The sequence below is a fragment of the Xiphophorus hellerii genome, chromosome 20 (genome assembly GCF_003331165.1).
Source record: "Xiphophorus hellerii strain 12219 chromosome 20, Xiphophorus_hellerii-4.1, whole genome shotgun sequence".
Taxonomy (NCBI): domain Eukaryota; kingdom Metazoa; phylum Chordata; class Actinopteri; order Cyprinodontiformes; family Poeciliidae; genus Xiphophorus; species Xiphophorus hellerii.
The window spans coordinates 19,543,253-19,569,686 of NC_045691.1; the positions used below are offsets into that span (position 1 = coordinate 19,543,253).

At 37.5% G+C, this 26,434-nt stretch overlaps 3 protein-coding genes across 4 annotated transcripts; 2 read left to right on the forward strand and 1 right to left on the reverse strand.

Moving 5' to 3' along the window:
* The first annotated feature begins 767 nt into the window (after positions 1–767).
* Positions 768–5,174, forward strand: tsfm (Ts translation elongation factor, mitochondrial). The gene is made up of 6 exons (XM_032549016.1): positions 768–902; positions 1,100–1,252; positions 1,334–1,462; positions 1,542–1,664; positions 2,364–2,445; positions 4,632–5,174. The coding sequence occupies exons 1-6, from the start codon at positions 855–857 to the stop codon at positions 5,018–5,020; spliced, it is 924 nt and encodes a 307-aa protein (XP_032404907.1). The 5' UTR covers positions 768–854; the 3' UTR covers positions 5,021–5,174.
* Positions 5,175–5,955: 781 nt separating this feature from the next.
* myl6 (myosin, light chain 6, alkali, smooth muscle and non-muscle) lies at positions 5,956–10,000 on the forward strand. Its single transcript, XM_032549017.1, has 6 exons — positions 5,956–6,086; positions 6,267–6,294; positions 7,845–7,988; positions 8,181–8,354; positions 8,502–8,579; positions 9,459–10,000. Exons 1-6 carry the CDS (start codon positions 6,084–6,086, stop codon positions 9,485–9,487), a joined length of 456 nt encoding a protein of 151 aa, XP_032404908.1. The 5' UTR covers positions 5,956–6,083; the 3' UTR covers positions 9,488–10,000.
* Positions 10,001–10,848: 848 nt separating this feature from the next.
* smarcc2 (SWI/SNF related BAF chromatin remodeling complex subunit C2) lies at positions 10,849–26,161 on the reverse strand. 2 transcript variants are annotated; one of them, XM_032549015.1, is made up of 26 exons: positions 25,995–26,161; positions 23,966–24,085; positions 23,790–23,875; positions 23,574–23,649; positions 23,076–23,168; positions 22,860–22,929; positions 22,701–22,770; positions 22,251–22,326; positions 20,835–21,079; positions 20,148–20,272; positions 19,975–20,028; positions 19,487–19,524; positions 19,169–19,299; positions 18,557–18,628; positions 18,333–18,446; positions 18,088–18,241; positions 17,885–18,001; positions 17,536–17,598; positions 17,195–17,453; positions 16,184–16,345; positions 16,041–16,102; positions 15,238–15,358; positions 14,985–15,148; positions 14,758–14,892; positions 13,725–14,100; positions 10,849–12,752 (listed from the first exon to the last, which is right to left on the reverse strand). In XM_032549015.1, exons 1-26 carry the CDS (start codon positions 26,103–26,105, stop codon positions 12,688–12,690), a joined length of 3,159 nt encoding a protein of 1,052 aa, XP_032404906.1. In that variant the 5' UTR covers positions 26,106–26,161; the 3' UTR covers positions 10,849–12,687. The 2 variants fall into 2 exon arrangements, with proteins under 2 accessions (XP_032404906.1, XP_032404905.1); XM_032549014.1 differs by having other exon boundaries at positions 23,574–23,655.
* Positions 26,162–26,434: the final 273 nt, after the last annotated feature.

Genomic DNA, 26,434 nt, shown 5'->3' on the forward strand with positions numbered 1-26,434 from the left:
AAGAGGGCAAGCGACCTTCAGTGGAGGATTTTGCACTGTGCTTTAACAGTTTTGTGTCTAAATTTATAAAGGATACAAATGAATTATGTCCTTTTGTGAAGAAATAGAAACTACTTTTCACATGTTTCTTGAATGTAAACCTCTTTCACCATTGTTTTTTTTGTTGGAAGATGTTTTTAAAAAATGTGGTGTCTATTGGTCTGAAGTAGCTTTTATATTTGGTGAAGGTTATACAAAAAATAATCTAGTAAGTGGAATTAGTTAAATTTTCTTATTGGACAGGCAACATTTTCCATTTATATTAATAGTAGAAATAAATTAAATGGTGTTTTGGGGGAAAAGTCGACAGGATGTTTATTCTGATGGTAAAAAATAGAGTAAAAGCAGAATTTATGTTGTTTTCAATGATGAATAACTTAACAGAATTTTTATCTTTGTGGTGCTTTAATAATGTTGTGTGCTCTGTGGTTGATAGAAAGTTAGTTTTCAATTCAATGTTTGCGTGAATGTTGACGAAAACTATGTTAAAATGTATTTTTATTGAGAAACAAATGTGTTATTAAAATCAAAATCTTTCTTTCTTTCTTTCTTTCTTTCTTTCTTTCTTTCTTTCTTTCTTTCTTTCTTTCTTTCTTGTGAACTTGCTGAACTTACGGGTACATATTTATTTAGCAGATTAGGAGTAGCGGCTTATTAAACTCTGCTGTCCTCCAGACCTGTAGGTGGCGCTAATTAAAAGTACCGGTCTGTAACTCTGAGTTTTCTTGTCCTAGCTAGGCTTCCTTCCTTCCACAGCGTGGATTTCAATGACATTGTAAGCTTTCATAAGAGAGCTGCGTTTCCAGTTTTTAATCATGTCGCTAGCTTTTTTATTTAGAGCTGTTACAAGAGAAGCCGTTAAGGTGAGCAGATTAAACGTCTTCATTTCACCTTTAGCTTCAGTCGTGTTTTAAGAGCTGTTGTTTTTAATGGTTGACTGTTGTTTTCCTGGCTTTCCCTGGGTCAGTTCCAGTGGCTCATTTTACCATTAATTTGTAATTGTTCAAAAGGATATAAATTGAATAGTAGTATTTGCGTGTTTATCCTTTGTGTGGTTCAGGTGAGCGTCAGTCAGCCTGTGCAGTGTTTGCACTCAGGATGCCAGCTGCTGGCTGCAGATAAAGCCCTGCTGATGAAACTGAGGAAAAGCACCGGCTACACCTTCATTAAATGCAAGGAAGCTCTGCAGAGGTTTGAGAATGACATAGCACAGGTGTGTTGTCTGTTCTGCTGGGGGGTTTTCTAATATTGACTGGTGGAAAAACAATGTGTGACTGTGCTGCTGAACCTCCAGGCTGAAAGCTGGCTACATGAGCAGGCCCAGAAAGAAGGCTGGAGCAAAGCCAGCAAGCTGGAGGGTCGAAAAGCCAAAGAGGGTCTGATCGGCCTGTTTGTGGGGAGGCAAGCCGCAGCGATGGTGGAGGTAAGGGCTGCAGAGATCTATCAGCAGGTTTTACCCCCTGCTTGTTGGAGTTTGTGCTTTATTTCTGGTTTTCTTGCAGGTGAACTGTGAGACTGATTTTGTGGCCCGTAATGAGAAGTTTCAGCAGCTGGTGAAGGATGTGACTCTCACCACATTGGCACACCATCAGGATAAAAATCAAAACCTGACAGGATATGTAAAGGTGAAGATAAGCTATTAAAGATATATTTTTACTAACACTTACACACTTGTTGTTCCTGGCCATAACAATTTGGGGAAACAGTTATGTTCTCCTGTAACTATTTATAATTTAATGGATTTTATTCTTTCAATTTCAATGGTCATGTGCCACAGCATTCACTAAGAACTGTGCCTTTTAAAACCAAGACATGAACTGAGGGACTGGGGAAAGAGTTTGTGATTTATTGAAATTTTATTACTAACTAATGGTGCAAAGATGCCAAACCTGAACAGTCTCTTGCAAAACTATTTATACCAATTTAACTTTACTGCATTTACTCCTGTAACGACTAGAGCTGATGTTGTATTTTGTCATAATCTGCATGGTTTACAGCATTGCATAACATTTAATTTGTCATTGAGCACTCTTTAATCCATAACCTGAGAGGTAGGGAAATTCATAGCGTAGGTGGAGAAATCCGACAAGTAAGCCATAAGCATTGCTGTTTAATTTTATAGAAGCCATGTAGGGACTTTAAAGTAATTCACACAAATATTTTAAGGTTTTTCACTGTAGAAGAAAAACATTAAAAAAGACAGGAAACATTTTCTTCACAATTAACAGTTTTGCATAACTTTGTGTTGTTGTTTCACATAAATTCCAGTAAAACAGACTGGTTTGTTTGTTTGTTTCTTTCTAATGTACAGCTTTTATTTTCAGAGTGTCCTGTCTGGTGACGAGTTAAATAAACTCAGTGTGGGAGAAGGATCTTCACTAGCTGACCATGTGGCTCTCACAATAGGTCCGTACACCAACACATGCTTATATATTTATTTCCCAGCTCAGATATGATCTATCTTATTGCTCTGTGATGTTGCTTCGTCTTTGTTAAAAGAAATTAAAAATAAGGTTCTTTCATTTAACCCTTACAGGGCTACAGGCTTTACTGACATTGATAAACTTTGGATAATTTTAACTCTTTAAATTCACTTAGATTTTCTTGCTTTTTGAAGAAACCATTTGTTTTTCATTCTTCCCATCTCATACATGCAAAGTGGAAGTTTTTAACGGCAACATTATAGACTATGTTTATGCTAAAAAAGAAATGGTGACATTGATTCTGAAATTTTTTTATGCAAATCTGATTCATATGTGTATATTGAATGTTAGAACATATTACCAAAAATTCAAAAAAGACCAACTTTCCTCAGGTATTTTAGAAGATGTGGTGAAAATAAATAAATCATGAGAAATCAAAATTAATTTAGTTACAACCTAACCAAATTTAAATTTATTTACCTGAACTCATGCAAAGTTATGTGTGAATTAGAAAAAAATGCATAAGCATATAGTGACATTTCTATTCAAGGTAAGAACAAAATTATCTTTTTGAACATTAAAGATTTGACAAAGGATTACAGAGGAAACTTTAATTGCCTCAAATTAATCACTAAGTGGCAAAAAATAAATATGATCTCCACAATCTAATCAAAATAATTCTGCAAATAAATAACATCATATTTCAGCATTTTATATAGAGAAACCCTTTACAGGGGTAACTTACCAGGGTTGTCAACTCAGCAGACTGTTGGGTTTCACTGGATTAGAGCTTCTTCCCAAACATATTCTCCTTCTGCTATTGTCACACATATTTGTTCCTTTTCATCCACCTGACTTCTCCTGTCTGCCACTCCTGTGGATTAAGCACCAAACAAAGACTGAATTTCTGCCTTCATGTGACTGGCCAGATCTCTAAGTCAGTCTTTTAGGATGGGCTATGGAAGACTATGCTTGTTACAAAATCAAATGTCACAAAATTATGTAATTTTTAAATTTGTCAGGGTTTCCCCCAGAAAAATTTGCTACGCCTGGTGGTTGGGTTATGGAGCAGTCATTCATCCAGCGGCCAGTCCTGTTTTTGAGTTAAAAAATGTTTAAAGTTGACAGGAAATTTTTAAATATCCCTTGCTATTTATGTGTTATTGAAAGATTGGAAGATTAATGCCTGAACGCCAACTATAAAATCTTTAGAAATGCCAACATTTAAAAAAGAAATTAAATAAATAAGCTATGCTAAGCAGGGTGGGGCACAAGTAAATCCGCACATGCTTGTAATACACTGGGGGAAACTCTGGCTACATTCCAGCAGTCAGTTGTTGATACAAGGTAAATTCCCATGAGGTGAAAAAGTAATGTGTAATAAAATTATAACGTTAAAACTGTGTTGTCAACAACACAGTTTTCTGGTTAGGCGACAATTTCTTTTTCCAAGTAAAGATAGGCTGCTTCATCTGGTTCTTGCTTTAAAAATGCAATTATAATTTGGAAGCTGCTGTTGGTTTAATCTGAAACATTTAAGTATGACAGAAGAAATATTAAAGGGGAAAAATATTTTTTACAAAGTAATTTGGATCAATCTCCCTTATCAATTAGATCCTCATTGGGTTAGAAATAAACACTTTAATTCAAAATATGCACCATGTTACATTCAAACAGATATATAGCTGATTTAATAAATAACAATCACTCTGTCAAATGAAAAGTTCAACTTTTTGCACATCCACAGTTTTTGTGCAAAGAAGTCCACATACATACCTTTTCAGGAAGGATCTTCTAAGATTTAAGGTTTCCCCATCTGTGGGAAACAACCGCTCAAATGTTGTTTGCAATATTAAAATTAAAGGCCTGGTCCGTGACCAGATTATTTCAGCCTGATTATGAACTATGTTCCTAAAACCAGAGTGCTGCAGTAATAGTCAATGAATTTGATTACTAATGAAGAAACATAACTCGACTGTAACTCTGTAACTCTACTGAGTTGAACACGTTACTTGACCAAGTTTGCTGCTTGTGACTAGTTCCAGCTCCCAGTTCAATAGTAGGAATTGCTAAAATTGGATTTGTACTTCAAAACATATGATATTGGTTAGAAATATTTAAAGATTTCATAAATATTATCATTAAATGGGTATCTTCTGCTCCTCTTAGGTCGTCTTGGTGAGAACATGTCTCTAAAGCGGGCAGTGACCTTGGGAGTCCCTGCTGAGTGGCACATAGGCTCATACGTACATGGCAACGTCAGCGGTCAGACGGAGGTGACAATGGGTCGTTACGGCGCTCTGGTCGTATTCCAGGGTGGAAAGGATGAAGAACGAGATACTTTAGGTCGTAAACTCGGCCAGCATGTAGTGGGGGAGGCCCCTTTGTCTCTAGGGAACGTGGATGACCTGCCTTGTGGTGAATCTGAGACACGGCTGCTGCCTCAGACCTTTCTGGGAGACCCCAGTAGGACTGTGGCACAGTTCCTCAAGGGTCAACAGGCTCGAGTGTTGGACTTTGTCCGATTTCATTGTGGAGAGACACTGGGGGAGCAATAAGGGGTTCCCATAACATTTCTCTGTGTTTTTCATGTACAGTGATGAAATGCAAGAGAAGGAGTCACAGAATGGTATGACAAACGTGATGGTTAAAAGGCATTTTGGAGGTGATGAAGTTGAAAATGTAACAATAAACTTAACAGTAAATGTTCAAGTACTTTGTATTTTTCTGAATTAAAAACATGTTTATTTTTTTGCCAATGTTAATTAAAGTGGCGGCAGTGTGTATTTCCCATACCACAATCAAGTATTGTGCTTTAAAATAGCAAATATGACTTGAAAAGAAATTTGACTTGAAATTGGCCGCTGTCTCTTCAAGGAGCTCATGCTCTTTCCAACACACCTCCTTCTGGTCATCCCAATGCCTTTCCATTATGCTGTTCACAACCATTCTTAGGAGCATTGGACTGAAAAGTAGTTTATATGATAAGTTCAGCAGATTCAGTTCCACCTGGTGTTTGCTAATGGCTGCCCTGCCAGTCTGGTGGAGCTGAATGGGGGAGGGGCTGTCTGAAGATCGGCTGGAGACTGCAGCAACAACCGGCAAGCGTTTGTGGGCCCCATCCAATGGAGCCCAGGGGAGAATGAAGGATTTCTCAAAGATTCATGAAAGAATTAAAGCAACACTCCAGTTGTGGTTTTTCATGAGAGAAAAGTCGATTTCACATAATACCTCTTTTTAAGATACTCACAGATTTCCATTACCGAGGCTGAAAAACAAGACATCTGTCAAGGGGTGACTCTGAATTTCCTAGCTCTTTGTTTTTGAGAAGCGCTACGAGCTAATTTCCTATTAAAACATGAATAAATTGGTGTGAATGTGTGAATATTAACAGGGTGTGGCATGATAACGTGCCTGGTACAATCTTTGCCGTGGACTTGAAGCTGCTGTTGAAAGTCACAAAATATGTCGCATGTTCTGACATTTTTGCAATGTGATTGGCTGATTCGGTTTGAGACGCGTGACGTCAACGGGGACGTACCTACCAAACTGGTTAGCTGCTGCTGTCCGTTTAGCTCTGTGCAGACTGACATCCTCGTCATAGAAACAACAAAATAAAACATGGTGAGTAAAGATTTTCTTCTGGTTTCGTGTTTTACAGCATATAATTTCGCTAATTCGTGGTTAAAGGTTGTAAAATGTGGAGTACATCTAAAGCAAGTTAGCTAATGGTAGCCTGCTTTACTCCATGTTTTTAACGTCTATCCTTCGTTGTCTCGTCTATCTGAAATCTGCCTCAACCAGTCTGACTTCACAGAAGACCAGATCATTGGTGAGTTCATCTTTATGAATAGTTTGTCTTTTAATGGTCACATTAAAATGTGGTGTTGATGCAGCGCAGATTTGAAAAAGCTTTATGAATCTTGACCCTGTAGCTCCCCACAAGCTACTGGAGCCCTGAAGGTAAATAAAGATGAACGGAGTCATTTTCTAGACCTGGAAAAGTGTTGTTTTTAAGTTTTGACACTGCCTCATTAACAGTCTGCTGACGAACTGTGTGGTTTTTGCATGGGAGTGCAAAAGTATTTGTGTTGAGGAGTGCATTGTGTGAATCAGGGTCTGAACCAAGACATGAAGGCACTGATGTGGTTACAGTCACACAGTTAAGCATTTCAAAATGTGTGTTAGGTGTTCATCAAGTTAGTGAAGCTGACGGTTAACAAACCTTTGTGATAAATGTGCTAGCATCATTTTAAGTCTTTATGTTTGAAGTAGTATTTAAATAACTTTCATACAATACAAATGTAGGTTTAAAATGATAGAGTTGTATAATTTTAGCTCAGATTCTGTTGCAATATATGTTCAAACTTAAAAACACAAACCTTGGCAAAATATTCTTTGAATATTCTGTTTGTCTATTTTCTAGAATAAATGTTTACATCCTTTATTCAGTCATAAGGCACATTTAGGTTATGTTGTTTTTCCTGTAAAACAAAAACACATGCAGCTTGTATTCTTTTTCAAAATAAATTTGGACATGAAGTTAAGATGAAAACTATTTCTAGATATGCACCAGTAGGTATCTGTTTTTCCTTTTATACAGAATGCATAACAACTAATAACTTTTCTAACTTCAGTCCAACAGCATGGGTTTTCATTATCTTCTAGCTGAATAGTCGAGACAAAGGGCACACACTGAAAAGGTCACCAGTTCATCACAGTAAACAAAGACCAGCTAAAGGGATTATGTCATACAGATTCATAATTCAGTGTATCATACATGTCTAATCACCTAAATCTTACATGGTTACAATATCAATTGTATGAAAAATTAAGTTTTCATACAACTTTTGTTAGTATTCATTGTAAATATAGCAAGTTTTGAACCACCAGTAATAATTGTGGATTTACAGAATTGCCATTAAATAAATACTTCTTTGTATAACAGATCAACTCCAAGTCATAGCCAAGTCTGCAAATGCAAGGTGGCATTATTGGGAATGCTAAAACATTTTCTACCGTTGTTACTTCATCCAAATACTTAGAAAAGGACCCAACAGGAAACTTACTTCAGTTCTTTTAGGGACATTTCATCTGTGTAGTTGTGTGGAGTGCATTTGCTTTTCAGCTCAGATATGACCTATCTATCCAGCAGACTCTGCACTTCTCCTTCTATGGATATGCAGCACTAACTGGATGTCTGCACAACTTTAGGCAAATGAAGCTGAAGAAGTTTGTTCAATAACTTATCTATGGCCCTTGGACACATTTGAATGTTTTGCTCTCATTTCTTTGTGCCTGGATGGTTTGTCACTAACAGATATTGAGCTTAGCTTGTGCCGTTTAGCTGAACTGCAATTCTTTCTCTTTTTCGTTTTTAAGAGTTTAAGGAGGCCTTCCTGTTGTTTGACCGGACCGGTGATGGGAAAATAACCTACAATCAGTGTGGCGATGTGATGCGAGCCTTGGGGCAGAACCCGGTCAACGCAGAGGTGCTAAAAATTCTTGGAAACCCCAAAATGGAAGGCAAGCATCTAATTTCACCAGTCACACAAACAGGGAATGTAAAAATCCAGATGGATAAATAACTGTCAGACGTTTGTCCGATTTGGATGCTTTTATTTTTAAATTTCACCAAATGACTTGTGAAAAATCTGCTTTGTGTTATATTTCTGAAATATAAAAGTTTCCCTCACGCTTTCTTTTTACCACCTCCAGAGATGAACAACAAGTTGCTGGATTTTGAGCAATTTCTGCCCATGTTTCACGCCATCGCTAAGAACAAGGACCACGGCTCCTTTGAAGATATTGTCGAAGGCCTGCGTGTCTTTGACAAGGAGGGAAACGGCACAGTGATGGGAGCAGAGCTGCGTCACGTCCTCACCACTCTGGGTAAGACCTGCAGCAGAAAAGCTTGGCTTGATGTTTCTATGTACTGTGCAGATGTTTGTGGTTAGGTCAACACTTCCAGTAATGCAAAAAATAGTGTCTATTTTTTTAAATGAATCTCTCAATTTGAATTTTATTTTTGTGTTTCAGGTGAAAAGATGACGGAAGAAGAAGTGGAGACACTTTTAGCAGGGCATGAAGATGCCAATGGCTGCATTAATTATGAAGGTAAATATGAATAGAGCAAGACATGGATAAGAAATGGATTGAGTAAAAAATACAGACATAAATACACACATTTTTCACAATCTGTTTAGTATTTTCTGAAGCAAATGTTATTATCCAAGTGATGTCTGAGTACGAGTATAATTTTAGCATTCAGGTGAACATAATTTAACGACAGGCCTATTTTTATATATAATTCTAATGATCCTTTTGGGGTTTTTTTCCTTAGCTTTTTTCAAACTATACACAACAACAAAACTCCATCCCACAGTGGAGATCTTTAAAGAAGTAAAAAAAATATCTAATGGGCAGTAAGCAAAGTGAAACATTCAGAGATTTAGATTTTATGTTGCTTGATAAATTTCGCATTTGTACCAAGTATACTTAAAATATTTTCTTGCTGATCCTTCACTGCAGGCAAGCAGATGACCAAACCCAGGCATGATCTCAGTCATGCCAAACATAATAGAAGAGGAAAATTAAAACGATGAAAATGCAGAAAGTCACTTTTTATGAAATATGACAGTGTTAAATATGGCTGGCCTATTGACCATAAAGATGAAGTAAAATCTAATTTACCAACAACAAGGGAAAGGAATTCGGAAAGAAAAACCATTTAACGATACTTTTATCTCTGACTGCCAGCTGTTCATTGCTAGTTTTGTTAAAACGGTAAATATTACTGCATTTGTTTGTTTATGTTTCTTTTCCCTCATTGGGTTTTGAAACAAACAGTCATTGCATATTTTATGATGTTGTTTTATAACTCATTATGTTTTTTAGTGTGTTGGCTGAAGAAAGCTTCTTTTTCTCCACTGAGTGATGGTGATGAAGTGTGTTCCTGTCATAGCGATACCAAGTTTCTTCCTGTCTCTTTTGCAGAACTCGTCAGGGTGGTGATGAGTGGTTAAGGACTTCAAACGCCTCCATCTTTAAATTTATTCCTGAATATTTTATGTGCTGTTTGTCTCGTCTTTCTCTTTCATCCACGTCATTCTACCTCCAACATTGTTTTGTTGCTGTTGAAGCTTTTTTTATGTGCCTTTTCCTGTCTAATGTGAAAACCTCATATTCCTAACTCCTGTTGACGTTTGCAGGCACAATCAGTGGTACAACTCCTACTTTTGGTTTACCTTCATCATCTCTGGCAGCCAGTCTATGTGTTGTTCTTTTCTTTTGGATGGATATGATAATGTGACCTGTTACATTAAACATATGGAATAAAATGGTTTACAAAGTTAATTAGCCTCCAAGCTTTGCAAATCAAATTAAAAATAGATTAAAGTTGGGTAAAATGGATTCTATTGATGAAATGTAGGTATATGGATTTGTGATTTCTTTAAAATTGTCTGAAGAGGTTTTCAAAGTAGCTTTGACTCATCATATTCATACTGCAATAAAGTAATTATTAGTGTTTTGCCAAATACAGGCCTATTTTGTTCAGCCTGCTCAGTCAAAGGATAATCCATGTAAATATATCAAAAATACATCTAGCTAAATAAAACTACTTGATCTGGATGAGAAGTTGCTGCTATAAAAACAACTCAGAAGCTTTTTAAGTTAGCAATAATTCTTAAGCTGAATTTATGCATATTATGTTATGATTTTGATTAAATTATAATTAATGCAAATGCATCTTGATTGGATTAGATCAATTCATTTTGTTGAACTGGATAAAACTGTGATTGAATTTGGACTGAATTGGATTCTACATTTAAATCGAGGCACAGATGTGGATGTATTGCAAGGCATTTCTTGTGTGACACAATTAAATTAATCCTACGATATCAAGAAAATATCAAGAACCTCCACAAGTTGGTTTCATTTGACAAATTCCACAAAGTACAACAAAATAAATAAAATACTTGGTAGCAAGGAAATTAATCTAAACTTTTAAACAGAAAGGACTGAATAGAAGTAATAAAAGATAAAAGTACTTTTTTTCCTGTCATTTAGTGAACAGAAATTATTTTGGTAATCCTAAATAAAAAAAAACCTAAAACAAGATGAGTTTTGTCTGATCTTAAGTCATGTAGTGAGGAAAAAAAATTGTTTTGTACATTAAATGTGAATACCTGGTTTGTATTGTATGTATTTGAATATGAACAAGACCTGGTTGTTTAAGTTAAAATTTTCAAAATTTTTAAGTTCGCTTAAGATTATTTTTGGAAACTGGAAGAGCAGCAAAATGAACAAAATTGAAAAATCATTAGTTTTAAATGCGATGAATGAGTATTTGCATTAAACAAAAAGAAAACCACTACACAATGAGTCCTCTTCACATCTTTAATTTTTCCTCAAACATTTCGTAATTAAACCAGTTCTGATGTTTTTTTAATAAACTGTCAGCACTAATGTGATGATTCACAGAGGAAAAAAAACTCATGTCTACTGTATAATACCGCACTTGCTGCTACCTTGAGCGAAGTGAAAAACATACAGAAACTGAGCTGACACTTATTTCATATCACAAAATTCACACAATGTAGTAAGAACACAGATAAAAGATGTCCATTTATGCTCACGGCGGAGGTGAGGACTGCAATACTGGCTAGATGGACATTAACTGCAAACGTTCACCGTCTGACTGGATTATATATCATGACACTGATGTGACGTGTTGAGTGTGTAGAGCAAAATGGGGTTTTTTTTAAAAGTTTTTTAAAGTTTTCCAAACTTAGTGATCACACGACTGATGGCACTTAATAAAATAATTAAAAAAAACAACTGAAAGGTAATGTTGTTTACAAGTCTTGATGGCGTGGGCACACATGATCACAGTCACGTCTCTGACAGATCCAGCAAAAACAGTCCAGATCGCACACAAAGATGGCGAAGGTAGATACAGGCTACAAAGATAATATACAGTTACAATGTTGACATATCAAAGGAAAACTATGGAAAAATTACATGTAAAAAATATAAAAATCGACAGGATATAAAGTGAAAACACTGTTACGGATTTCAAGGATTCTCTGCTAGAGAGTTTTAAGGTGTTCCCTTGTTTTCCAGCATTGGAGGTTCTTCCAATTTTTTGTGTGAAAAAAACAAAAGTTGTTAAAAAAAATTAAAAATCCCATATGCATCCCAAGCAACCATCATAAAAGAAAATATTTTGGTTTACATAACACAGCATCTAATACTGTTTTGCATGTAGTTGCTATAAGTGAACATAAGTACATTTTTGACTGGATGCTTAGAGTTCATCCACACTGAAAGGTTTTACTCCAAGTCCTGCTGGCATGATGGGAGTTTACATGAGAAAAAAAAACTAAGAAAAGTCTTTTCAGGACTTCAGGCTGTACTTTAAGTTTCCACAGCATCATAACTGGATACAAAATAGATGTTTGTAACAGATAATCCAGTTTACAGTACGTTTTCCTTAACAGCTTAGATCAGCTAATTTAGCGATTTAAATCTCTTCCTTCATTACAGACTTTTAGTCACGAAACCTTCAGGTTCAACCCTGTAGACACGACTTATCCATGCAACGTAAACACAAGTGGATCTAAGAACCATGAGTAAGTTTGAAACTTCCTGTTGGTTGAAGTATTTAAGACCACAAAACAAAGATATAAGTGCTAGAGTTCAATACGGCGGATGCTTCAAGTCTTTCAGCGAGACTTTCAAGGAGAAAAGTGCTTTTTCCTTTACATACATGTATGTTTTAAAACGTACCTAAAGTACAAGGAGGCAGGGCCACTGGATGAACTATGAGACTTCATGACCTATCGCAAACTGTTGCAGCACATTAAATGAAACAGTCCAAACCAATAGGAAGCTTTTGTTCTTCTATCCTCTGACATGTTGGCAAAACTGAGTAAGATGTTTACCATGAACACGACTCACTGCTGTTTGGTCAGCAACAAAAGATTAAAATCAATTTTCCCTTAAAAGAGTCAGTTGTATTTTAAAATGACTTACTTTCAAACAAAGAGGTGGATTAATTTACATTTTGATCTTCACATCGATTGCCTTGTAGAAAAACAAAAACTAAACATGTAAAATATCTTCTCATCCATTTGTTGGTGACTTCTTCATTTCAGATGATATAGGCAGGCGTCAAAATGGTCAGTCATTTGGATTCGCAGGCAATTTATGGATGATTTTCTCACTGTGGTGCAGGAACAGGAGCTGATGGGTGGAGTGACTCACCTTGGTGAGGAGCGCTGGGCTCTGTGGGAGGAACAGGAGGGAAAAAATATAACAGCTGTGCCTTCAGGTGGAAAGCATTATGTTATTTAAAAGTTGGACTCTCTCTTTTTACAAAAGCTATTGAAACAATAACGTTTGTGTTTATTGAGATGGGCATCATTCAGACACCATGTTCAGTCAGTGAAATGTTGACTAGTAGCTTATTCGACAAGAGGGATTATGGTGGGCGGAGCAAATTATAACCTGCTTTTTGGCCTAAAATTATCCAGATTATTCAAGATCAACATCAAAGATGAAGGTTGATTTAATTCAAGAGATTCTTCTGGTGTAAGGGTCTGCAACCTGTGGCTCTTTGGATCTTCCACTAAGGTTTTTAACAACTTTGGCTAAAAATTACAGTAAAGCAGTTAATGTCCTAAAATCTAGATATAATAAAAAATGCAGGTTTTATCCTTTTCCCCCCTCCAACATTTTTTACAATATTTACACTGAATTTCCACAGAGAATGGCAGTAAAAGCACTAGTAATTATTTTAAATCTTAAAGTAATAATACAAGTTTTATTACGGCTGAATGATATGACTGAAACACTTATCACAATATAAGAATTTCATATAAGTGGATATTGATAATTATTGATCAATTATTTATTTTAAATATGGAAAATGCTGTCAAACTAGTGACGTGACCTTTCCTGTTTTATCCAGTTTTTCACACCACTCCATTGTTTTTTATTTTTAAGCAGTTATGAGACACAGTGGCAAAAACCTTAAACTGTTGCCGCACAAGTTACTCCACAAGTTGTTGCTAGGTAACCACAAGCTGAGTTCCACAAGGAACTCAGCAGGTTGTTGCTAAGTAACCAAAGAGTGTGAGTTAGCTGATGGCATCCAGCTAACAAATGCCAGAATACTACAGCAAAAACTTCATATGTTGTTGTGAATTCCTGCTAAGACTGTATTGAGCAATAATGAATGTGATAAATGAGTTCCACCTTTTAACTCACCGTGGTGTACGGGTGTAGTGCTGGAGCTGGAGTGAGGGGCCGGGGGCTGGCCTGGAGGGCAGGGAGATGACGTGTGAGTGCCTGCTGCAGGTTGGGACTCGGGGGGCGGGGCAGAAGAAGCTGGTGGGGCAGGACTGGGGGCCGCCTGAGGAGCTGGTGTGCTGGGAGCTGGCTGACTGGCACTGGGGCCTTGAGGCGGTGCAGCCGAGGCCGCCTGGTTGGAGTGAGGGCCTCCGGTCTGGCTGTGCTGCTGGTGCTGGATCTGCTGGAAGTGCTGCTGGCGGGCCCTCATCTCAGCGTACTTCAGCTGCTCCATGTGGAAGGACTGGCGGTCAGCCAGCAGCTGCTGCCGCTGGTACTCCAGCTGAAAACACAAACATATCTTAGGGCTTGATGATCAATTCAGATTCTTTTGTGAAATCAGATTTTTTTTTATATACATCGTCATTCATATTTTCAAATATAATCAACTTATATAGGATCTCCACCTTTGATTTGCAAACAACCTGAAAGAATCTCGCATCTGCAGTGGAGGACGCAGTAACATCACGAAGAGAGCGTTTCTCAGTGTTTGCAGAAGTAAATATGGATGCTAATGGTGGAGCACATTTTGTGATTTTAAAGTTGTCTAACCGGAGCACAAACATTAACCACTTAATCCACATTACTGTCTGCCGTGGTTGTTGTTTCCATCCTGTTCAGGATGCAGAATAGTGATGTTTGTCGAGTATCATTACAGCCTTACAGACACAAGTCAAATTTGAAAAGATTGGATACGTATCATATTTAAAACCACATATTTAAGTGGTTTGGGTTACATTTATAAAAATTTGATCTGTGTTGTTCAGATTGTCATGAAAAGATCAGGAACAGGTAACGGAAGGGCAAAAAAATCGGATTTGAATCACTTCAGGCTGCAGTGTGAACGTAGCGTTAGAGTATTTGGTGAAACAATATTTAGATTATAAATAAAACTCTGTGCTGTTTAACAGGACTACATATCCCAGGTTCCCGCACTCACAGCCTCCCGCTCTCTGTCCATGATAGTTTCCAGTTCTTCAAAGTGTCGCAGTTTAATCTCAAGCTTCTTCATCTGGGTCTCCACCAGCAGAGCCACCAAAGATTTGATCTTCCTCTCTTCCACTGCAGCTAAATGCTGTGAACACAGAGAGGGGGATCTGCCTTTATAGGAGGTAAAGAATAAGAAAGCATGTCTTGAAGAGGCAGGAGTGATAAATTAAGCTTCACCTTGGCTTTGACGGCAGCAGCTGCTAACGCGGAGGCAGCAGCAGTTGCCAGGTTTCCCTCTCCCACATCGCGCTCAACTTTAGCCTTCCTCTCTCCTTCCATCTCTCCTTCTCTTTGTCCCTCCTCTGTTCCCTCCTTAGCATCCTTCTCCTTCTCACCGTCACCTAAGAGAAGAGAAGAGAGAGAAACCTAATGTCTGAGCTTTAATCAGGCTTTTATGCATCTGACATCTCAGAGATAAAACCTCACATACCCATCTCAGGCTCTGTCTTATCTGCCTCTCTCTCGCCTTCTGCTTCTCTTCCTCTTTCTTCTTCTTTCTTCCCATTCTCCACCTGCTTCTCTTCCTCCTCCATCGCTCCATCTTTACTCTCCTACGTAAAAGACAGTAGGTGCAGCTGTTTTTTTAAAAATAATCGATTATTCTATAGATTATTCTGATTAATCAAATAAATTAAGAAATTTTTCATGTAACCAATTAAGCCTTTTAGATACAATATTATAAATACATTAACAGATGTAAATAAAAGACAATTCAACCCCTTTATTAAATAAGAAAATTTACATTTTATTGACTAAAATGCAACAATAAAGCCTTACTTTAGTGAACTCTTGATCATTTGGATCTGCAGCTAAAACATACTTCTAGCATCACCATGTGACGAGCTCAGCCCTTTCTCCTTGTAAATACTGATGTTTTGGATTAATCAAAGAATAATAGAATAAGAAAAAGTGCTTAACAGGAGATTTTTTTTTACAAAATTTGAACCAAGTCAAGCTAAAACGATGCCACTTGAGAAATTCTAGGTAAAACATATTTACAGACAAAGAAGTTTTTCCTTTATTTTAAATGCAAAGCAGTTCTGACCGTGCTGTTCTGCTGGAAATAGCTTTTTAAAATTTTTGTAGGCTCCAGTTCACAATTAATCATTGATTCATCATGATTAATTGTTTCAGACCTACAGTAAAATTAGCTACACTACAGCTCACAAGAAGATGATTAAAATAACACAATTTGATTTTATTTGCAATCTTTTAAATGAGCAAACACAATACCTTAGCATCTCTTTTCTCCTCACTCAACTGACTGTCACTCTTGCTTTCATCGCTGCTTTCATCTGAAGAGAAGTAAGAATTGTTTATTCATCGTTACAATCGTTACAGCTCGTTTTGTTCCAGCTTCTTGTGTTTTTTCCTACCGGGCCTCTCTCCCTCCTCCAGGCCAGTGCCTGCAATGCCGCTTCCCTCCAGGCCATACAGGGGATCCTGTCGGCCGCTCACTCTCGCCGCTTCCTCCACCCGCCGTACGTGAGCCTCAACAAGCGCTGCAGGAACCTCCTCTTTCATCCGGGAAAACTCCTCTAATAAGGAGAGGCACAATGTTCTTGTCAAGACTTCAGGTTGTTTACTTTAAATAAAACAATGAGCACATTATGCTTTAGTTAAAGGTGAGCTTGAAAAGGTTAGGATAGGTGTATGGGCTTTACAAAACATGTTCATCACATTATTTGCAGAAAATCATTCATTTAAATCCAAAGAAGCTGCAGCTGACCCCCCCTCCCCCACAACTCAATGTTTACATTCGCACTTTAAAATGGCTGCAAACAGATGCACAATTACACAATCGTATATCCTTGAAAAGCAGAAGTTGAGCCTCCTGCAAAACCAATAAGAATACAGCAAGTGGTTTATAAATGGTAAGGCAACAACAACACTTCTCAAACACTTCTCTTTTCCATCAGCCATTGTACAGCGCATGCAACGGTAAAACCAGGTGACCAACTGACCTGAAGCTCAGCGTGGGTTGCTAGGTGACAGGCTGGGCTTGGCTGAGGTTGCTAGGTAATGGTGCAGTGACCGTAGATTGTGACTCAACAATTGGAAGGTTTTTGAAATGACTCGTTTTCCAGACACCAACAATGATCTTATGGCCAGAAAATGTCTGGGTGGTTTTTTAAGCGCCTGGGCTATTCTTATTCTTAGAAGGAGTTGAGACTCCAATAGAAGTAAAAAAAAAACAAAAAACGGCAAAAGGTGAATTTTGCCTAATGGGTCCCCTTTCAGTGTCATTATTGATAAATGTTTAAATCTCTGGATTAAGAAATGCACTAAAACCAGTGATGGAGAAAAGGAACACAACAAAATATCACGCTCATCTCATAATTTGATATCTGTTCATCATGAAATTTTCAAAAGAAAACGCTTCTCACCGAGAGCGGATTTGGCTGCAGCTGAGGCCACACGTGGGTCAACTACAGAAGCCAGGAAGGCCACGGTGCTCATGACGGGGTTTCCTGCTTGGCTGAAGGGAACGGGCTGGTAGGCCAGGGGGCCCAGAGTAGACGAGCTGTCCTCCAAGTATGGGTCTTCGATTGGTAACCGCAGGAAGTGCAGGATGCACTCATCTTGTGTACGGCTGCCCACATGTTCAGAGACCTTGTTCCAGTCATCCTTATACATCTCCAGCCCCTGAAAGGCGAGGGATAGTCATTCAGCCATTGCTGTCTCCACAGAAGAATTGTGACTAATAGTGTCAGCAAAATGTAAATACCTCAAGTAGTAGTAGTGTTTCCTGCTCTGTCCACTCCCTCATAGAGCTCGCTGCACTCTTGCTCTGCACTCAAAAATATCACCACAAATTTATTTGAGTGCCAGTCATACAATAAGAGTTACAATAAGAGTTATGTATGAGTTGTGAAACTAAAACTGTGCTACTTGAGGAGTTTTGGGTAGAACATATTTACACGCTACAGTTTTTATCTTGAATGCAAATGTTATCTCAAAAATGGCCTTTTTTGAGTCTGTATACTCCAGTTAATGATTAGTTGACTGCTAAATTAGTTGATGATTGTTCAATAATCATTTCAGCCCTTGTTATAAGCAACCACTCTTGTGTTCACCTTAGCAGACCCAGTCTTCTTGCTGTACATGTCGGTCCGAAGCCCAAAGTTTTGCAGATCTGTGGGCTTCTCCTTCACCTTGTCTGGGAATGATATCATCGGCTGGGTGGCGGGGGTCTGAGTGGGATACAGTGAAAGAGCAAGAATATAAAATAATATTCACCAATTTCTATTTGCATGTTTGCATGTGAGTATTTAGAAACCTGGGATGTTTTGGGCTGCAGGGGGACCAGACTTGAAGGAGTGTCCGCCAGGACGTGGAAGTGAGAGGTCGGCGGGGGTCCCATGGGCGTGGGCCGACTCTCTGAGTCCACCTGATAGTTGATCAGTCCCCACTGCTCTAGAAAAGCATGAACTCTGCAGAACAGGAGACACATGGGGTTTCCTCCACTGCTGGAAAGTTGGATTAAAGGCTGACGGACGGATAAAGATCAACCTCCACTCCTACCTCATGATGGCACACACGTCTCCTGCCAGGTTTCTGCGGCAGGCGGTGGAGGTCAAATACTCCTGAGGGTTCAGTCGATAGGTGTCAATCATGAAGTTCCTGTATGCTAGATAACTAAAGGGACAAAAGGAGACAACTGAGATATGCTACTGCATTAAAACAATAACAGTAGTTCCCAAGCACCTGATTAATCACTCTGTGTTGTGCACCAATCGAATGCTTACATCTCGGGGGTTTTAGATTTGTTCTTCCCATTGAAAAACTCGGGCAGAGCTCGCCGCTCAATGGCATGAACACTGGAAGAGAAATCAGAACAGAGTCAATGTGATGTTCTCAGCCATAATCAGACATGATTTCTACTTTAATCTTTGCTGAATCAGTAGAAACAGCAAACAAACCTTAATTCAATGTGTGAGACCATAAACAAATCAATGATTTTCTGAAAGTTTTGTACAAAACCCGATGAAGATCCTACAAACGGCAGCTTTCAGTCAACAACAATACTTTCTGTATCCAAGAAAAATACGACACTGAATAGCAACATTTAATCAACTTCTATTATTTTTAGCTCATCCTCTTCATTAATCATCTATGCCATCAAAAGGCAATATAACTTTTTTCAAGGTTTGCAGAGGCATAAATGTGTTATTGAAACATTCTAATAAATCCACTGGGAATTAATTAAGGAAAGAATGCTTAATTTCTCATTCTTAGTATGACTACAATGCTATAAAATATTCAGAAATAATGCATCAAATCACTGTAATTCCTTAAACTCACGTTACAACCATGTCTTAAAGACATTTCAAATGAAGCCACTGCGTAAATGCTGTTACCTGTTGTAGTCGAACCAGGCGGCGTAGCTGGGGATGATGATGTGGTGAGTTTGCTCCGTCACGTTGTCCTCATGAAGGTCTGAACTCTTCACCGGTTCACCCTTCACACTGGGACTGCCCTCCTCCTCTTCCTGTTAAAAACACACATTTCATTAAAAAGTCATATAAACAAATCAAGAAACAAAAATAAAAAAAACTGAGCAATAATTAAAAAAAAGACGAAATTAAAAACTTTCAGTTTAGTTTGAATTAAATTAATACACCTCAACACATTTCAGGATATTTTCTTTTAAATGAAACTTTTTAGATTAACCATACCTTTCCCGTTGTCTCCATTGACTCGTCTTCTTGTTCATCTGTTGAAATCACACGTAAAAAGATGAAGAGGCGATATTTTAATAAGTACCGTCAGCAGCACATTACAAAGCTCTGCAAATACCTTTATAGTAATATTTAAAAAGTCATGTTTCCTCTGACATATTTTTCAAAGCTGCAGTAGGTAACTTCTACAAAAATGTGTTTTCTTCATATTTTTTTAAACTGTCGATATGACCTGACAATATAATATGAGACAGATAAAAAAAAGTGGCTCTGATTGGTTGTTTCTAGCCGGGAGCGTTGCGCTTCTGCAGAGAGAAGCCATTGAAGGTTGATTTTTTTTTTTTTTCACAGATTGTGTGTCTCATGTTGTACTGTCAAAACATACTGACCGTTTCAACAAATATGTAAAAACATATTTTTCTGTAAAAAAGTTACCTACTGCAGATTTACAGATAAATAGTGTTTATATGTTTTATCATCCATACCCACATCAGTGCCTCCCTTAACTGGGGTCGATTCAGAATCCTTCTTGGTGTTATCTACAGGCAGACAGCAAGAAATTAATCCACTGAAAAGTTTGATAGTATAAAAAATTTTACATAGTAGTTTTCCAACAATCTATTTAAATATATTCAAATATATATATATCTCAGTATACTTGTCTTTGCTGTGGTTCCCTCTTCAGATGCAGGAACAGGTGAGGCTTCATCCAGATCCTTGGACAGCTCCTCCTGCTCCTCCTCCCTCTGACCCCGTTTAGACTTGGTGTACGGGGTCGTCGGCCTGGCAACACACACAAAAACATCTGTTCACCACCCAGTGTATCCCCACAGTGGGTGTAAGTGACTGGAAAGGGTTTTTTAGTGATAAATGTTGACTTTCTGAGCCATTTTCTGAAAGGCTTTACAGATTCTTATTCATAAATTTGGCTCAGAAGACATGAGTAGCGGCAGAGCTTAAAAAAATTACTCTCAGGTGTGAATTTGGAAAAATAAAATAAAATCTCTAGAATGCATAAACACAGGATGTTTCAGCAAAGTCAATTACTTTATACAACCAGCAGGGCTTCCTGATATATATAAACATTTCTACAACTAGTAAAAGATTTCGACTGCGTTTTATAATAAATGGAGTCCAAACTGAATGCTTGAAACTGAATTACAATTTTCTTATCATAAGTATTGGTTTGATGTGATTGTATATTTCTGGATATGAACCACATCTGTTTGTTTTATGAATAATTATAGGTAAAGTGAAATGAAATTGAATTCGACAGGCAGATAGAAGGATGAATGTGACTTGTAGATTTGTTTGTTAAACGAATCAAACAAATCTGAGCTCTTACCCTTTTTTTGTATTTTTTTTCTTGCTCTCTTGAGGCGGAGGGGTTGGTGAAGGTGATGGCGATCGCTTTCTTTTCTTGGCACTGCCGGGTTTCTTGTCCCTTCTCTCATCTGGTGTTGTCACCTCATCTGTCAGCGTCTTGGCAGAGATCCTCTTCCTCTTTGGACAGCCCTCTCCCACCTCATAGTCTTCCTCATTCATCCACTCGTTATACTGGTCAAGGTCTAAAATCCACTTTGCATGAACCTGTCAATAGCAATATTCGAGCATTTCTAGTGAGCAGAGAACAAGCAAGAGGGAAATACTTTTACTTATTGCTTCAGGCTCTAAGCTCTAACACAAAGTGACTAGCACCCACGTAACTTTTTTAATATTTTGTGAAGCCAGAAGCATAAATTTACTTTATTGAAATATCATCTGAGTGAGCAACATTAAATAGTGTATAACTGTTAAGCAGAAGGAATGGAATAGATGGTTTTAATTAATCTTTTTTTTTTAATACAAATGAACGTTTTTAAGGGTGTGGCTTGCATTTAGAGAACATTAGTGAACAAACAGCGTCATGAAGCAGGTCAGGGAGGAGAAGCTTAAGGCAGAGTTAGTTTATAAAAATATTATACAAAGTGTACAAAATTTCACAGCACTGATTGTTCATATGAAAAGGGAAGATTTTTGGCACCAATTCAAACCAAAACTGTTATCCATGATCTTGAACAAACCATGTCTCTGAGCTAGACACATAATGGTGACAGCATCATGCTGCAGGAATGTTTTTTTTGTTTTTTTTTAGCAGGTATAGAGGAGCTGGTCAGAATTAGACAAAGCTAAATACATACAACATAATCCAGGAAAAAAACCTATTAGAAGCTGCAATAAGCTTGAAAGTTGACCAGAGGTTCCTCTGCCAGCAACCAGAACTAAACAGTTCAGTTTAAAGGAGTTCAAATGTTAGACTGACACAATTAATGTCCAGATCTGTAGTAAGATTTGAAAATTAAAATTCAGAGATTCCTTCCTCACTGAACTGAGGCAGATCTGCAAAAAAACGGGTCTCCAGATGTGCAGAGCTGGTAGTGAAACTGCAGAGACCTGCAGCTGAAACAGGTTGCAGCTGGGTGGTTGTAAAATGTACTGACACAGGATGGTAGAATAAAAAGAAATTTTTCTGAATTTTATGTGTAAAAAATGTGAAAACCATGAATCGTGTTCCTGCCACATAATTGCATGCTACTTCATGTGGCTCTATTACGCAAAATCCCAGTGAAACACAATAATGTTAGTGGCTGTAGCATGACAAAACGTGAAACCCTCTAAGCAGTATAAATACTTTGCAAAAGTTTTCATTTCTAATTTAAGATGAAGAACATTTTTAAAAGGTCGTTAAATGAACAGCAATAAATCAGGACAAAGCAATGACCTTTCTGGGCTTTTCTGGGCTGGGAGGATCCTCCACTGCAGCCTCGATCTCACTGGCTGGGATCCAGGTGTCATAGCTGAATGACGAGAGGAACAAAGTTAAAAGTCGGACCAAGGGAACAAATAACATGTTCAAGCCTGTGAGAGACTATTGCAACAGCAACAATGTGTCAGCTTAATGTTTAGGAGCAAACACAGGAGGTGGGTTTTGAACTTAATATGCTTAAAGATGTTCCTCAGTTATGTTACAAAAATTACAGAAACATTGTTCCTCTAATTTCTAGTGACCGTCAATATTTTAAAAGCAAGAGTCTATTCACTTGTTTATGATCAATAAGCTCCACAGTGTCGTTAAAAATAAATCATAATTGTTTATAATCAACAGAAAAATACAGATAAGGTAATTTTTTTTTTTAACATTATGATCCAAATACATGAATCCAGAACAAACCTGTCTGGAAAATATCCCCAGTGGAGCAGAACCTGCTTGTCTCTCTTCATCACAGGACGCACCCACTCCTCTGCACAGAGAAGATCATTTCACATCATAACCGATCCTGATCACGTCAAAGAAGATTTAACAAATACACTACACCTATCAAGACCCCACCTTCCTCCAGACTGGAAGGAATAGGCACCACAATATGGGAGCTGGAGGTTTTGTCCTCAGTCACGGAGCCCTGAAAAGACGACACAAAGAGGAGCCGATGCTAATGCAGAGAGGACAGCACAATACAAGCTGGGCTAACATGAAAAAGCACAACAAATGCTTTACTACACTCACAAAAAATGATAAATTAAAATTTGTTTACAAACAAAAACCCACCTGGTGTCTTTTGATGATGTCTTTCAGTTTTCCGAGCAGCTTTGGTTCTATGTCAGAGCTCAGGTAGATGACGGGTCGAGTCAGACAGTTGTTCTGCAGCAAATAATGATATGAAACTTAAATTTACAAACATTTACATATAAACAATTTGGGGTTCCTCCTTTTATTAGTAATGTTTCCTCTGAGTGATCATGAGATTTAGAATAATAAAGCGGAATTGCTGTAATTTGTTTAATTATTTCCACTGTTAAAGCTCAGCAGAGCCATCCTCAGTGTATCAAATGTAATAAATGTAGAAACATTTAATTTTTCTAAATAATGTTTTTCATACTTATTTATATCTGTTGTCCAAAGCAAGGAAAATTTGACCAAAATAAGGTGATTAAAAAAATTTAATCTCTTTTTATATTGGACAAAATTAGAGAAAAAACATTAACTAATGCATATGGCATGTCCAAGAAATTAGTTTATCAGCAAAGATTAGTGAAACAAATGTACCTGCACTAAGGACTTCTCAATGGTCATGAACATCTCCACATTTCGGTCCATCCTCGACGGATTCTGGAAGTCAAACCTGCGCCTACCAGGAAATTAGACTGGAGTTACACACGAAACAGCAAGAAAGCCAAAATCCAACTCAGCTTCGAAACTTTAAACAAAATAAATAAACAATAATAATAATAATAATAAAGTCAGCCGGAAAGAAAGTCTTACCATCCTTGGTCACTTTTGAACTTGTAGGCAGCAGCCAGAATGTGGCACAGAGCCCCGCCTGACTTGAAGTCTAGGAAACATTTCATCTGAAAGCAGAAAATACAAAAGTTTGAGTACGAATCAATGCCATGAAAAGTGTTTGTTCAGAGATCTCAGGGGAGAGAAAATAAACCCACCGGCAGCTTTGTGAGGGGAGGATTGCTGACATGTCTGCCGAAAACCTCCTCCTGGAACTGGAGCAGCTGGACCACCAGGCTGGACAGAGATTTATTAGTGGGGGGCTCAGCCTGGATGTACTGAAGAGAAAAAGAGAGGAAACGTCTTAATAGTGTGCAGCTACTTAAGAGATTGTCATGATTAGTGTGTTGTTTTTAAAACAACTTCATATTTTAGGGCAGCCCTTGTTTGTGTGCGCTATATCAGCAAATCTATAATCAGGTTATGATTGTGTAACTGCTTTTGCCATCTCCTCTGATGCATCATTAATAATCTATTTGTTATCTATAATCTATAATAATCTATTTGTTAGGGACATAAACAGAGCAAAATGTTGACCGTTTGGTCCCACAAAACCGTGTTTCATTTATCTGATGATACAGTTTTTTTCAACTAATCAAAAGTTTGTTTATTTTTTCAACAATCTACAGAATATACTGATAGGTATTAACTAATTTTATACATGTGCACCTACTTTTCCAGCCTGAGCTAAGTCTGATTTCATCAAGTAATTGGAAAAAAGAAAAGAAATAAATAAAAAAAATTCTTGAACATTTCATGCTTTTACTTTTGTTAGTATATTGTTTTTATAAAACGTTTTACTTTTATTATTATTTTTTTTACTTATAGTATAAACAAACAGCACTTTGAATATGGACTTCATATTTTTATTGCACTAAAATCAAGGATTATTTTGTTGAATGACAGCAAAGGTTTTCTATGTCTATTCTTGTATTAAAATTAATATACAGATTCTGGATCAAAGTTTCCAATATGGAAATAATTGTATTTTTACTAACTTTAATCTCCTACCTGTGTGTCACAGGGGCATATAATATAATATAATATAATATAATATAATATAATATAATATAATATGAACATAAAAATACAAATATTTTGTATGCAAAGCATGTTTAACAAAGAAAGACACTAAAATGATAAAGAATGTTTAAAGTTCTTTGTTTGCCCTTTGGTTGCAAACTATGTTTCTTTTATCTTTTCTATAAAAAACAGTAATGTACTTTATATAACAATTTAATGATGTTCTATATTATAAAACCTTTAAAAGTACAATAAAATTGCTGTTCTTTAATTAAAAATAAAAATAAAATAAATAATTTTCCTAGGGTAAAGCAGGCTCATTTTTTCATGTAGCTTCTGTGGCTCTACACATATTCTATTTAAGTGGATCTCATGGTTGTAAATGTTTTTCATTAATATTTTTGTTTTGTTTTCTGCTACAGCTTTGCTCGTTTTTGTGTACGCTGAATTATAGAAATCACCCCAGGAGTCCAGGTTTTAAAATGCTATAACAATCCCAATTTTAGGATGAAGTAATTTGAAAAGCACTTAATCCTTTTTTCAAATAAAACTGTTTGAGTAGAGATATACAGCACCAACGTGTCTTGATTATCCAGTTGAGACAACCTGTCTAGTTTTACAGTGTAGAAGTTCCAGCGCTTTTACGTGAAAAGGTTATACCGGGATGCGATTGGATATCTGGTGAGAGCAAAAATAAATAAATAAAATAAAAATCACCGCTTTAATAATATTTCAGATTCATTTCGTCCAACGCAGAAAGCTGCTCGCTGTAATCAAGCCCAGTTCAGGACTTCAGTCACAGAGGCGCGCCACAGAGCCAACATCTGGATCCGAGCTGCTTTAACCGTTAGCCGATTAGCTGGCTAGCTTGCCGTCTGCCTGGCTAAAAACACCTTCATCTTTGTAAACTCTACCCTCTCGGGTCAGATTTTTTTTTGATGGCTTTCATTCGTTTAGCTACCCAAACGTAAGCAGACACCACCGTTCGCGGTTGCTTCTGCTGCATCTGTTGGCTCAGCATCCTTTTGTGAATCAAACAGCTGGATGCTCATCCGCAGCAGCAGCACCCTCCCTCCTCTCTTTGTCACTGCCTCTGCTCTACGTTTAAGGGTGACAGAAAAAAGAAAGCCCCGTGTGCATGCTTATAAAACGTGCGCTCAGTACCTTTTTATAATTCTTTCCCAGCCAGACGCGGACATTATCAAACTGGGAAACGGTGTCAGACGCTTCAAAATATTTTACATTCGGGCCGCCGTCTTTCTTCCGCACCGCCATCTTTGCCTGCAGACAACCAGTCGACGTTGCCTGCCACCCAGCGGACAGAACAGGCTACTGCATCTGGATGACATAGAGGCTGTGATGACAGTGAGGAGTCGACAGGGGGCAGCGTTGTGCAGATAATATTTTTAATTGAGAGTCTTCGGGACAAATTACAGTTTTCCAGAACACGGTTAGTATGTTGATAATATTCGGTCCTTTTATAAAATTAATAAGAAAGTTTAAAGCTAATTAAATGTCTAGAATTGAAATAAGGAAGCAACAGTATTTAAGAACATTTTCAACATTGTAACTGCATCGGTCAGCTTACTAAATAAAATGATGGG

Bases quoted from the DNA above. Each gene is read 5' to 3' on its own strand.
- myl6 (XM_032549017.1), top strand. The intron at 6,295-7,844 runs GTGAGTTCATCT...TTCGTTTTTAAG, and splicing joins CACAGAAGACCAGATCATTG to AGTTTAAGGAGGCCTTCCTG. The intron at 7,989-8,180 runs GCAAGCATCTAA...TACCACCTCCAG, and splicing joins TGGAAACCCCAAAATGGAAG to AGATGAACAACAAGTTGCTG.
- tsfm (XM_032549016.1), top strand. From the start codon at position 855: ATGTCGCTAGCTTTTTTATTTAGAGCTGTTACAAGAGAAGCCGTTAAG. The intron at 1,253-1,333 runs GTGTGTTGTCTG...CTGAACCTCCAG, and splicing joins TTGAGAATGACATAGCACAG to GCTGAAAGCTGGCTACATGA. The intron at 1,463-1,541 runs GTAAGGGCTGCA...GTTTTCTTGCAG, and splicing joins AAGCCGCAGCGATGGTGGAG to GTGAACTGTGAGACTGATTT.
- smarcc2 (XM_032549014.1), bottom strand. From the start codon at position 26,105: ATGGCGGTGCGGAAGAAAGACGGCGGCCCGAATGTAAAATATTTTGAA. The intron at 18,002-18,087 runs GTTTCTAAATAC...TATCCCACTCAG, and splicing joins TGCAGCCCAAAACATCCCAG to ACCCCCGCCACCCAGCCGAT. The intron at 17,599-17,884 runs GTGAACACAAGA...TTTTGAGTGCAG, and splicing joins AGAAGACTGGGTCTGCTAAG to AGCAAGAGTGCAGCGAGCTC.